Source organism: Epinephelus fuscoguttatus, linkage group LG22 (assembly GCF_011397635.1).
Source record: "Epinephelus fuscoguttatus linkage group LG22, E.fuscoguttatus.final_Chr_v1".
Taxonomy (NCBI): Eukaryota; Metazoa; Chordata; class Actinopteri; order Perciformes; family Serranidae; genus Epinephelus; species Epinephelus fuscoguttatus.
Window position 1 is genome coordinate 2,573,006 of NC_064773.1, and position 13,881 is coordinate 2,586,886.

The 13,881-nt window shown below is 42.4% G+C and overlaps 1 protein-coding gene across 10 annotated transcripts in view; it reads left to right on the top strand.

Annotated features, from left to right (window-relative positions):
- Window positions 1-13,881, top strand: part of grip1 (glutamate receptor interacting protein 1) — an 88,899-nt gene that overhangs the window by 53,777 nt on the left and 21,241 nt on the right. For 9 of the 10 annotated variants that reach the window (XM_049567448.1, XM_049567450.1, XM_049567441.1 and 6 more), the window contains 6 exons: window positions 4,592-4,672; window positions 10,323-10,458; window positions 12,346-12,491; window positions 12,807-12,890; window positions 12,965-13,040; window positions 13,138-13,283. In XM_049567448.1, coding sequence (XP_049423405.1) covers window positions 4,592-4,672; window positions 10,323-10,458; window positions 12,346-12,491; window positions 12,807-12,890; window positions 12,965-13,040; window positions 13,138-13,283 — 669 coding nt within the window. The remainder of the gene's footprint in view (window positions 1-4,591; window positions 4,673-10,322; window positions 10,459-12,345; window positions 12,492-12,806; window positions 12,891-12,964; window positions 13,041-13,137; window positions 13,284-13,881) is intronic. The other variant, XM_049567443.1, reaches the window with a different exon arrangement.

Here is a 13,881-nt window from a genome sequence, read left to right on the forward strand (position 1 = left end):
TATGACCCATGAAATTCAGATTGAGAGCAGGAAGTGATCAATCTATCGGACGTAGAGGAACGAGACCACATCAGAGTATTGGATAAACCTGCAGGCAGCACATAACGTCAGAAAATCTAAACTCATGTTAGATGCGATCCATTAAAACAAAGAATATAAAGCACATTTCAAAAATGAGTTACAAAGTGATTTACATGTCAATAATTAAAACACACAAGACACGAAAATAACAACTTTTAAAACAACCGATAAAAGTCTGTTTTAAGAAGAGACTTGAGATCACTGACTCTGCCGACCTGATTTTCTTGGGCAGACCGCTCCAGAGCCTCGGGGTCCTGACGGCAAATACTGTGATTTTTCCCACAACTCGACTGATTTAGGAGCTTTTTATACTTTTAATACTTGACCTACACTTTCATGATAATAGACCTTTACTTGTTCCAGAGCGTTTAAACATTTACACAAGGCTGTATTCGTACTTTCACTGCAGCGTCTGAATTCTTCCTCCACTGCTGAAAGTGTGACCTTGTTTAAACAATTGTCGCTCAGTAACAGGAACTATTTATACACAATATAACAGACCACAGTGTGTAGTCTATAGTATTATATATATACGTGTGTATATACAGTATGTACTGTAGCTGCAAGAGAGAGATGCTGCTGTCCTACATGTGGAGGAGGCTTCGCTTTCATCTTCAGTTAGCTATGGTGTGTGTGTGTGTGTGTGTGTGTGTGTGTGTGTGGGAGCTCAGCTGCTGGAACCAAACAGAGGAGAATAGATGTAGAGCAGATTAGAATAGAGCAGAACGACATAAAATAGAAGCAAACAGAAGACCAGAAATAGACTCAACACTAAACTGTGAGCAGATCAAACATGAAGCTGATTCAGGAAGATTCAGAGTGATCGTCTTCCTGCTGATTTACACACAGAGACACTCGACTAACGGCTTGATGAATCCTCTATGATGGTCTTCACACACCGAGAAGAAATGAAAAAACGAAAACACGAGACACGCACTTTCAAACCGTACACAGCTAGACTGTCGTGAATGCTCCTGTTTAATACATTCCACCGAAAATTAAGGTCCTGTATACACGACAAAGATTTCAACCGAAAACGGTAAACTTGAGTTGCATGTGCAAGAAAGTCGACCTCACAACAACAATGGCGGACTTCCGAGCTCTGATTGCTCACCCTGCTGAATTCATCAACGCTTCCCCAGCAAAGTGTAGATTTACTGTAGCAACTCCACCTCGTCGTCAGTCCAGACAAACGTTCGTGCGGTTGGACTGGACCGACGACGAGGTGGAGTTGCTTTAGACTTACTGCAGCAACTCCACCTGGTCGTCAGTCCAGACAAACGTTCGTACGGTTGCTATTTTGTTTGTTTATACATCATCACTCTGCAGAAGGAAGCGCATGATTAATTGATAAGTTGATCGTAAGAACAGAAATTCCTAAATGTTTTGACATTGACGTAATCATTTTAGTCATTTTAAAAGCAAAAATGTCCAACAGTTCCTCGTCCCAACTTCTTCAGGTTGAGAATTTGCTTTGCATTTATGACAGTAAATGAAGAGTCTTTGGGTTTACTGTGGGTTGGACAGAAGAAGACGTCACTTTGGGGAAATTGTGATTCGCATTCTTCACTTTTTTTTAATAGACTAAATGATTAATTGTGAAAATATTAGCAGATTAATCAATGTTAAAGATATCCTTAGTTGCAGCTCTATTTCGGACACCTGACGTCCACAGCATAACGTTAGCTAATGCACTTGGAATTGAGTGGTTCTCTGTACGAGTCTCTAAAGGATTTCGGGGGCTTTTTTGGGGCAGGACTGTTGAAGCCGAAAGGCCTGATTTCACAACAGCTTCTCTAAAAATTGTGATGCATGTTGCAACGTTCTTAGACCTTTATTTGCAATGAAAATGCAAAAGTAGTGACAATTTCTTTGAATAATTTATCAAAAACTGAAGACAACTTGTCCCAGTGAGGATAAAACCCCACTGTTCTCAGTTTGTGATTTGTACCACACTAACGTCACCACTGCATATTTAATCTAACTCAAATGGATTTCAGATCTGCATTTAACAGCCTCTGACATGATGATTTGTCTCGTTTGTTGTCGACGTGTTTCAGCCGATCTGCTGGGGTGTTTCCTGTTAGAAAGTTTTTGTTGAATCAAAACAGTTTACATCTGCCCCCATGCGGAACATCTGAGAATGGCCTTGTGCGATGTTTAGCAGTATTTTTTGTTGGTAAATGTGAGACGTTCAAGTCGCACATGTCTATGTCTTTATAACCAGAAACAAGAAGGTGAGTCTGATGACGTCGTGCGGGTGACTGCTATGATTGTTCATATGATATCGCACGAAATATGCATGCACAACAGGTCGTATGATATGCTGCTTTTTTTTGTGCCCTATGAATGACGTTATGTCCTTAATGTACAGTCATGTGATTAACGTAAAGTCATGGAGGTTAGGTTTAGGCAATAAAAGGTACTATGATTAGGTATAGGAAAAGAAACATGGTGAGAACGTACCTTAATATTATTCACAGTCACTCAAAGTCCACACGGATCTGAACACAAGTCCGATTTTTTGTCACATAATTGCAGCTTTTCAAAATATATGGGATATGTACAAATTTGGGTGCACTGCTTTTCATAGAAAAACATATGAAAAATTTGTGAGAACATATCTCCACCTATCATAGACGAGTCAGACATACTTGGGTCAATAAATGGATTCCCATACTGGGACAAGGACAGTAGTCCAGTTAAATGTCCTCGTCCAGCTGTGACTGTAAACATAGTGAGTGAACAAAAGATAAATGGAGAATATTTATTATGTATATTTATACATTTATTCATTGTTTCAGCCTTTAAATCCGTAGAGTTTGGTGTGGTGAGAGCACTTTCATCCAGTTTATAGTTGTTATTTTCCCAGGAACCATTAAAAGTAGGTGTAAGAGGTCTCAACAGTTCACTGGGGAAACTGTGGGCTTTATTTTATTACCACACATTTCCCTTCTCGTAACTTCCAACAACATAAATCATCTAATTAGAAGCTGTGTCCAATCAAACAAATGCATCCAAATTGATCTGATGTCATGGTCCGTGGATCAGCCCCGCCTCTGCCCTCTCAGCCCTGTGATGACATCACCATGGGGTCTCCCTATGGACTGCTGAGATTGGTCCAGACTCAGATAGACCACAGTGTTCTCCACAGGGATTGGTCGCTGTACTGATGAGGTCATCCCTCTGGCAGTAGATTCTTTATTCATGAGAGCAGGCTGACTGTACAGACCTCCGAGCAGCAGCTTCACACTGAGAACCAGACTCTGGTCACTGAAATTCAGTTTTCAGGTTTCACAGCTTTGTTAGAGGCTAACGAGAAGCATCTGAAGCACGGGATGCTAACGTGCTAACTTAGAGATCACAGTGGTTTGTAAATAAGATCTGAGATGTATTTTTGTGGTGGAAGCTCTGCGGTGTCTGATGATGATGATGGTGAGTACAGATGCATTATGGGACACAAGAGTAGATGTTTCTGTCTGTCGAGGTTTGTCAGAAGTCATGATGTTAATTGTTAATTTGAGTTTGAGCCAGTTGAAGAAACTGGTTGAAGTTTGACGAGTCACTGCTTGAGCCTCTAAACCAATGAAAGGAACTCCAAGTTCAGAAATCGCTTATTCCAATTGGTCTGTAGCCAGTTGGAAGGGGTGGTGGAGTTTGAGAACCAGTTACAGAAACTAGTAGAGCTTTAAAACCAGTTAAAGGAACTGGTTGAGATTTGGAGCCAGTTAGAAGACAGGGTCGAGCTTCAGAACCAGGTAGCGAAAATGGTAATGGTTTAGACCCAGTAAGGAGAAAGCTGTGAAGGTTCAGAGCTAAAAACAGGAACTGGTGGAGCGTCAAAACCAGTTAAGAGAACTGATTGAGGTTTGGAGCCAGTTATGGACACTCACTGAAAGCTCTTAACGTATAAAAAAACTGGTAGAAGTCCAAAACCAATTGGATGAACTGGTAGAGCCTCTAAACTAAATCAGATTTATCTAATAACCAGTCAGTAGAACTGGTAAAGGTCTAGATCCAGTTGAAGAGAGCCGTGGAGCTACAAACAGGAACTGGTGGAGCTTCAGAATTAGTGGAACTGGTAAAGGTCTGGAACTAGTAAGAGGAAGTGATGGTGCTTCAGAGCTACATACAGGAACTGGAAAGCTTCAGAACCAGTAAAGAAACTGGTAAAGCTCCAAAACCAGTTTGAAAAACTAGTAGAGCTTTGGAACCAGTTTAAAGAACTGGAATAGCTTGGTACCATTTTAAGGATGTGATGGAGGTTTGGAACCAGTTAGAGCCACTGCTAGAGGCTCGAAACCAATTAGTTCTGGAGTTTGAGAACGACAAGAACCAGTTGCACGTCAAAACCAGTTAAGAGAAATTTGTAAAGCTTCAGAACTTCTTAGATGAGCTCAGAGCCATTACTAGATACTGAAAGAGGTTTGGAACCAGTAACAGGAAATGGTTTGGCTTCAGAACTGGTTAAAAGAACTAGTAGAATAATACGTGTTTGTTTGTGTTTCAGATGAGGGGCCGTACACCAAACACTCTGCCGGGTCGAGACCTCCAGATGGAGCGCTGGCCATCAGGAGACAGAGTATACCAGGTAACCCGCAGAGCTTTTATTATTCTCTTACGTTCTACTTTGTTTTATTCTTTGTGATCTCTCCTATCTGCTCCTCTCTGTCTCTGCTCTCTGTTGGTTCTGCTCCGTGTGGTTCCACCAGCAGAGCCAATAACTGATGAAGATAACAGCTCTGAAAATAGAACACACACTAACAGTTAGCTGATGTTTTCCATCTGTGTGACCTGCAGGAAGATGCTTGCAGTCGCAATTTATCTCCTCCCACCTGGAGCTGGTGGCCTACTTACAACTATCACACTGCTGCAATCACAATCTTCCAATACTTCTGTGACAACAAGTAAACATTACATCAGTGACCTGGGTCAGCTGTTCAAACACCGTCAGATATAGTAGAGAGCTGTTACAGTGATGGACAACCTTCAAGCGTCTGTTTCTTCAGGGATTAATAAACATAAGAGGAATGGGAACAGCTGATAAGAAGTGTTGGATTTTTCAAACCAATTATAAGAAGTGTTGGCACAAGGAGCTGTAAACCTGCAGAGCCAATTAAAAAGTTTGAAGGAGCAGTAGCAGAAGTTTTGAACTACGTAGGGGGTAACTTTTGTATTGTCCAACCTGGACCCTGTTTTCCATGTTTTTGTGTCTAAGTGACTAAAGGGAACAACAGTTTTTGAAACGTGTCCAGTGTTGAAAGAGAGGCTGCAGTCTGCAGCAAAGAAACAGGTTGCAATAAAACCACTGACAGGCTGTAGGGATCCTTTCATAATGTTATCACTTAGAATAGAGTGTGACGGGGCTGACGTCAAAACCCGGAAGTTTAGCATGGCGCTGGTTCCCGGAAGAGAAAGTGAATGTGATTTTTGCATTGCGTTTTGGATTCTGTCAGAAAATAAGCTCTGTGGCTAACACAAGTTTATGATACTTACAGGTTTTGCTCAGCGAGATAATCTTCACATATGAACACCTTTCATACCGCATTTGAAGCTTAAATGCCATCGCCAGAAGTAAAAAGCTAACGTTAGGCTTTAACGGACTACATGACTACTCCACGGTCGCATGACTCTTGACGTCACTGCCGCTAAGCTTTTAACTGATTTCGGCCGCTTTATTTTAAAAACATTGTATAATGGGGAAATCGGACTGTTTAAGCTAAATAAGAAGCTGTAATGGCGGACTGCCAGCACTCTCGCCTGTTCAGGGGTGATGACGTTTAATGTCCCCGACAGGGTTTGTAGTCGTATTGAGCAACTTGTTAGCAACCGCCTTTTTTACGACACGTAAAAGCTTCAGAATTCACAAGTAGGGTATTTACTGACGTGTTTTATGTCGTAGAACAAAACCTGAAACTCGCTTAAGCTTTTGTTAACCACAGACCTTATTTGAGGCATTTTACCAAAATCCCATTCAAAAAACATATTGACTTTTAGACGAGAGAACCAGAAGTGCTAAAAGCGCTAACGGAGTTCCGGGTTTACCGGCACACTCTATAACAGTCTGAGCCTGTCAGTGACAAAAACAAGCACTGTAAGTGGACGGACACCGACGTTGGGAACATGCTCCAGGTGGCTTTATTGTGACCTGTTACCTGTGCAGCGCTCTCTCTCAACACTGGACACATTTCAAAAACTGTTGTTCCTGTTAGTCACTTAGACACCAAGACATGGGAAAATAGGAAATTACCCTTTAACTTGTTCAGAAGCTGTACCAGTTGCTTTGAAGGGTCCTAAAGATCAGATCTGGTTTGTGTCGGTGGCTTTTAATCTTCATCAACTGGAATTTGAAGCTCCACCAGTTCCTTTAACTAGTTGTGAAGCTTCCATCACTGGATCTGGCAACAGTTCCTCTAACTGGATCTCAAGTTTCACCATTTCCTTTAACTGGTTCAGAACCTTTATTGGTTTCAAAGTGTTAACAGGAAGAAGAAGAGGTTTTGATCCAGTTCAAGGAAACAGTTTAAAACTCTACCTGTAATAAGTCCAGCTTAGAACAAGACTGTCTGTCAAAACAATTAATGGATTGAGTGGTAGAGCTTTGGAACCAGTTGATGGATGAAGTGGTAGAGCTTTGGAACCAGTTGATGGATGAAGTGTTAGAGCTTTGGAACCAGTTAATGGATGAAGTGTTAGAGCTTTGGAATCAGTTGATGGATTGAGTGGTAGAGCTTTGGAACCAGTTGATGGATTGAGTGGTAGAGCTTTGGAATCAGTTAATGGATGAAGTGTTAGAGCTTTGGAACCAGTTGATGGATGAAGTGGTAGAGCTTTGGAACCAGTTGATGGATTGAGTGGTAGAGCTTTGGAATCAGTTAATGGATGAAGTGGTAGAGCTTTGGAACCAGTTGATGGATGAAGTGTTAGAGCTTTGGAACCAGTTGATGGATGAAGTGGTAGAGCTTTGGAACCAGTTGATGGATGAAGTGGTAGAGCTTTGGAACCAGTTAATGGATGAAGTGGTAGAGCTTTGGAATCAGTTGATGGATGAAGTGGTAGAGCTTTGGAAGCAGTTGATGGATGAAGTGGTAGAGCTTTGGAAGCAGTTAATGGATGAAGTGGTAGAGCTTTGGAACCAGTTGATGGATGAAGTGGTAGAGCTTTGGAACCAGTTGATGGATTGAGTGGTAGAGCTTTGGAACCAGTTGATGGATGAAGTGTTAGAGCTTTGGAACCAGTTGATGGATGGAGTGTTAGAGCTTTGGAACCAGTTGATGGATGGAGTGTTAGAGCTTTGGAACCAGTTGATGGATGGAGTGTTAGAGCTTTGGAACCAGTTAATGGATGGAGTGTTAGAGCTTTGGAACCAGTTAATGGATGGAGTGTTAGAGCTTTGGAACCAGTTGATGGATGGAGTGTTAGAGCTTTGGAACCAGTTAATGGATGGAGTGTTAGAGCTTTGGAACCAGTTGATGGATGAAGTGGTAGAGCTTTGGAACCAGTTGATGGATGAAGTGTTAGAGCTTTGGAACCAGTTGATGGATGGAGTGTTAGAGCTTTGGAACCAGTTGATGGATGAAGTGTTAGAGCTTTGGAACCAGTTGATGGATGGAGTGTTAGAGCTTTGGAATCAGTTGATGGATGAAGTGTTAGAGCTTTGGAACCAGTTGATGGATGGAGTGGTAGAGCTTTGGAACCAGTTGATGGATGGAGTGGTAGAGCTTTGGAACCAGTTGATGGATGGAGTGGTAGAGCTTTGGAATCAGTTGATGGATGGAGTGGTAGAGCTTTGGAATCAGTTGATGGATGGAGTGTTAGAGCTTTGGAACCAGTTGATGGATGAAGTGGTAGAGCTTTGGAACCAGTTGATGGATGAAGTGGTAGAGCTTTGGAACCAGTTGATGGATGAAGTGGTAGAGCTTTGGAACCAGTTGATGGATGAAGTGGTAGAGCTTTGGAACCAGTTGATGGATGAAGTGTTAGAGCTTTGGAACCAGTTGATGGATGAAGTGGTAGAGCTTTGGAATCAGTTGATGGATGAAGTGGTAGAGCTTTGGAACCAGTTAATGGATGAAGTGGTAGAGCTTTGGAACCAGTTGATGGATTGAGTGGTAGAGCTTTGGAACCAGTTGATGGATGAAGTGTTAGAGCTTTGGAACCAGTTGATGGATGAAGTGGTAGAGCTTTGGAACCAGTTAATGGATGAAGTGGTAGAGCTTTGGAACCAGTTGATGGATTGAGTGGTAGAGCTTTGGAACCAGTTGATGGATGAAGTGTTAGAGCTTTGGAACCAGTTAATGGATGAAGTGTTAGAGCTTTGGAATCAGTTGATGGATTGAGTGGTAGAGCTTTGGAATCAGTTGATGAATGAAGTGTTAGAGCTTTGGAACCAGTTAATGGATGAAGTGTTAGAGCTTTGGAATCAGTTGATGGATTGAGTGGTAGAGCTTTGGAACCAGTTGATGGATGAAGTGGTAGAGCTTTGGAACCAGTTGATGGATGAAGTGGTAGAGCTTTGGAACCAGTTGATGGATGGAGTGGTAGAGCTTTGGAACCAGTTGATGGATGGAGTGTTAGAGCTTTGGAACCAGTTGATGGATGGAGTGGTAGAGCTTTGGAACCAGTTGATGGATGAAGTGGTAGAGCTTTGGAACCAGTTGATGGATGGAGTGGTAGAGCTTTGGAATCAGTTGATGGATGAAGTAGTAGAGCTTTGGAATCAGTTGATGGATGGAGTGGTAGAGCTTTGGAACCAGTTAATGGATGAAGTGTTAGAGCTTTGGAACCAGTTGATGGATGGAGTGGTAGAGCTTTGGAATCAGTTGACGGATGGAGTGGTAGAGCTTTGGAACCAGTTGATGGATGGAGTGGTAGAGCTTTGGAACCAGTTGATGGATGGAGTGGTAGAGCTTTGGAATCAGTTGATGGATGGAGTGGTAGAGCTTTGGAACCAGTTGATGGATGAAGTGGTAGAGCTTTGGAATCAGTTGATGGATTGAGTGGTAGAGCTTTGGAACCAGTTGATGGATGGAGTGGTAGAGCTTTGGAACCAGTTGATGGATGGAGTGGTAGAGCTTTGGAACCAGTTGATGGATGAAGTAGTAGAGCTTTGGAACCAGTTAGCGGGAATGGTGAAGGTCTGGAGACAGTTTGAAGAAAGTTGTAAAGCTTCCGAGCTACATACAGGAAGTGATGGAGCTTCAGAACCAGTTAAGAGAACTGGTTGAGGTTTGGAGCCAGACACTCATAGAAAGCTCTCAACATTAAAAGAAACTGGTTGAAGTCCAAAACCAGTTGGATGAACTGGAAGAGCTTTAGACCATTCTAAGGATTCAGTGGAGATTCAGAACCAGTATAGGTCTAGACCCAGTTAGAGGAAAGCTGCAGAGCTTCAGAGCTACAAACAGGAACTGATCAAGCTTTGGAACCGTGTCAACAAAAGAGAAACCATGACTGATTGTCCTCGTAGTAGAGTTGAAATGTGCCGACAGACGTGACGCTCTACAGACAGTCTTTATTTAGTCTGAGGAGAGTCTATTTCACATTTATAGTAACGTCTGAAATCATGCTGCTCTTTTCCTCAGAGAGAAGCTTTGTTGTAGCTCAGCCTCTCTCAGTCTGAAGTTAAATGACACTTTGTGAAGTTACACTTTCAGAAAGTTTCTCCCCCGCTGCTGCAGGAAACTGGTTCATCTAACATTTGATCAGAACAGAGGATTTTCTGAGTCAGAGTCAGAGCTGACGTTTTAGGGAAGTTGAAAAGGACACTGACGCTCTCTGTAAATCCTCTTTGGAGGAGGAAGATGAGGGAGGAGAAGAAGACAGTGATGGTCACTGGCAAAGATCAGGCTTCTTAATCCTGTCTGAACGAAAGAGGGTGGCGCTCTGCCTGGTTAATATTAAAATACAACATTTTAATGAAATCCTGCTTCCCGCTTCATCACCTGAGGGCCGCTCACATCAGATTGTAGCAGGTCCGCTCTGAAATATCTCCCCTCTCTCTATCCGTCTCTGCCGCTGTTAAATATTTCAGGCGTTTGATAAAATATAGATGGACGACAGAATCGAGGATGACTTCACTTCTTTTCCCAGATTATTACTTTATTCTGTCTGCTGAAGGGAGGAAGCTCTGGAGTCGGAGCGCAGAGACAGAACAGAGGGACAGATGGAAGAAGTAAAAGTGGAAGTGCAGTAAAATGGTTTTATGGCAGATAAAGTCCACCTGTCCTTGTGTGATGTAGAAGAGTTTCGGGGCTGCTCGGTGGTGGAGCTGATGAAGAAGGAGGGGACGACGCTCGGGCTGACGGTCTCAGGCGGCATCGACAAAGATGGGAAGCCCCGGGTTTCAAACCTGCGACAGGGAGGCATCGCCGCCAGGTAACAGTCGTCTCTGGTTTTTCTTTTTATTGTGTTTTAATCTGCACTGGATCTATTTCTGTTGTGTGTCCTGGCTCCAGCAGATAAGCTCGGAAATGCAAAGACATTTTTATCATTTTAAAATCACATTGCAGCTGTCTGTTTATGTGATAGTGATTGATTTAAATCCCACATATCTGCTTCTTATGTAAATGTTGTTATTAAAGCAAGTTTTACACTGAGCAGGATGTCATTATAATTACAGAGTTTTAAACTGTTTAAAGGAACAAATAGAGAAACTTGGATCCAGAACGAGCTTCAGAAACTGTTTAAAGGAACTGGTGAAGGTTCAGAACTAGTTAGATTAATGGGTAAACCTTCAAAACCAGTAATAGGAACTGATACTGCTTCAGAACCAGTTAGGGCAGGGGTCAGCAACCTGCGGCTCCGGGGCTGTATATGACTCTTTAGCCCGTCTCCAGTGGACCCGTGTGGCTTTGACAGAAACTGATATGGAAATGAATAACTGTTATTTTGTTGGAACATTTTAATTTTCATTTAATAGGCCTAAAGTGACTCCTACGTCTCATGAAAAAAAAAGTTTTTACATTTCGTTAACTAAAATGTGCATCATACGTCTGTGGCCTGGCGCTGTTTCCTCTACAAACATCACCAGTGATGGCTACAGTAGTCTTGAGTCTCCCTTGCTCGGATAGCTGTGGATTCAAAATCCAAAAGGAAAAAGTCTGAGGGGTAAATATTGAATTTAATAGTGCATGGACAAATTTGTTTGCTGTCATTGGCAACGCCGCAAAGTTTACCTACGAAATAATCTTAAGCCCTTTTTAAACAGGAGTTGTGCAACTACTTTTGTTTATACAGAATGTGCCTTTTTCGGGGCAATGGGGGGCATGAGCAAGTAACAAAACATGTAGCTCAGCGTGTGACGTAAACAGTGACGTGGGAGGGAAGCCGCGGCTGGTCAGTCCTTCAGCGATTCTTCGGCCCGTTCTTCACCGTCCCCGTCATCTGACGGTTAATGGCCTCTTCGTTTGTGAGGACAAGGAGGGCGCGCAATTCCTTGTCTCCCCAGTTGCTCATCTTTACAGCGTCTGTCAGGTTTGTGTTTCCCTCTTGCTACTAGCTGCTCATTCCCAGTTGGAAATCGCTGTCTGACAGAACAGTAAGGCGGTGAAAATACGCTGCTTCTCCAAACTGGGGGCGTGCCAACCGCCATCTACTGTAGGTAATACACTGACTATGAATAAATAACTCACCCAACCCAACTTCAAAAGATCCAAACCATCCCTTTAACTGGTAAAGCCATCATCTAGTGGAGCTTCATAACCCTCAGGAGCAACTGGTAGAGGTTTGAAACCAGCTAAACTTTGTCAACTATTTCAAACATATCTTTGGAATTTCTTTACATGTACATACACCAATACTGATGTATCTGCATGCAATAATGTGCTTTTGGCCGATTTAACAGCCCAAGTGATTCATCTGTCTTGTTTATCCACTTAAAAATGTGTCTTTATCATCCTCTGCTAACCTGGATCAGTGCTTTTATCTCAACCTGTGCAGACGACATATTCTTGCTTGAGTTCTTCTCTCTCAAGGATAAAAGAATTAAAGGAGACGCGACCACATGGCCTCTTCCTTTCACTGGCTGCTGGTTCATTTTAGAATCCACTCAAACTTTTCTGATGTTACTCATGGCTCTGGTCCCAAACTACACGTGTTCACTCCTGTTTCTAGTCCCAGGTTAGAGGCTAGAGATGACAGAGCCCCAGCACCAGCGTCCACTCCGTGGAGTTTTTCAGCCTCAGCTCAAGTCGAGCCTCACCCTGCTCGTCTCTCACAAAGTTAACTTAAAATTTAGAGCTGACGTTTTGACTGCTTGTCCAGGAGCGACCAGCTGAACGTGGGCGACTACATCCGAGCCGTTAACGGCATCAACCTGGCCAAGTTCAGACACGATGAGATCATCAGTCTGCTGAAGAACGTCGGGGAGCGGGTCGTCCTGGAGGTCGAGTACGAACTGCCGCCTGTCTGTAAGTATCGCCAGGTAGTAGTGGAATGTAACTAAGTACATGTACTCGAGTACTATATTTAAGGTACTTAAATATTGGTAAATATAAACATCAGATACGACGGGAGAACACTAACATTTTAACATTTTACTGAGCTGTACATGCGTTTACTTAATAATTGGTTTAAATGCAGGACTCTTACTTGTTCTGGAGTATTTTCAGTGAGTTACTTCGGTAAAGGATCTGAATACTTCCTCGACCCCTGTACTGAGAGTGTACTAAGTGTGGTGGAGGTCAGAGGTGATGTTGATGTGTTGGTGCTGTCGTGTGTTGCAGCAGTGCAGGGCTCAGGCGTCATGTTTAAGAACGTTGAAGTCACGCTTCACAAAGAAGGAAACAGCTTCGGCTTCGTCATCAGAGGTGAGTCGAGCTCTGTGTGTGTGTGTGTGTGTGTGTGCGCGCGTTAGACATAAATACATGACGTGTGTTTGCAGGTGGAACCCATGAAGACAGGAACAAGTCACGCCCGATCGTCATAACAACCATCAGGCCAGGCGGTCCAGCCGACAGGTGGGTGACCTCTGCCCTCTCTGTCTGTTCTGAAGGGTGTTTTGTCCCTCGGGAGCTGCTGTAGACACTGAAAACTGTCCACTCTCTCTCTCTCCAGGGAAGGAACCGTGAAGCCGGGTGACCGGTTGCTAAGTATCGACGGGATTCGTCTCCATGGCAGCACACTAGCTGAGGCCATGAGCATCCTGAAGCAGTGCGGGCAGGAAGCCACGCTGCTGCTCGAGTACGACGTCTCGGTGATGGGTCAGTTTAAACTCTGTGGTTAAAACTCAAACTGTCATCAATATTTGGAGTTTAAAGTTGAGTTAAGCTAAAATAAATGGCTTTTTTTTTTACTCCTTTAGATCAGCAGCTGTTTTGATAAATATTTAATTGGCTCATGTTTCAAGAATAAATACCCAAAATGTTTATGATTCCAGTTTTTTAATTTTTTAGGATTTGCAGCTTTTCTTTGTTTTGTATTATGAAAGTATGAATATTGTTGTGTTTTGGACAGTTTGGACAATTGATTAGGCGTCATAGGCGTTGATAATTTAATTGATTGATAATTTTAAACATTTGCTATTCCAGTCAGTGTCGTATTTTATTCAGCTGGAACAAATTAATTATTTTTTTCAAATTAATTTTAACAACAATAAACGATTCTAATTAAATAATAAATTGTGCCATCAGTCTTTAAAAGGTAAATTTATTTACACAATTTGTACACAAGTTTTATCTTTCTTAACAAACATTTCAATTTTAGAAGAAATTGAAAACAAACTTGAGAAGAATGAACAGAAAATGGAAATATATGAAAGTAAATTTTGAGGTAATTTAGATGAATTAAATAAAATCTGTA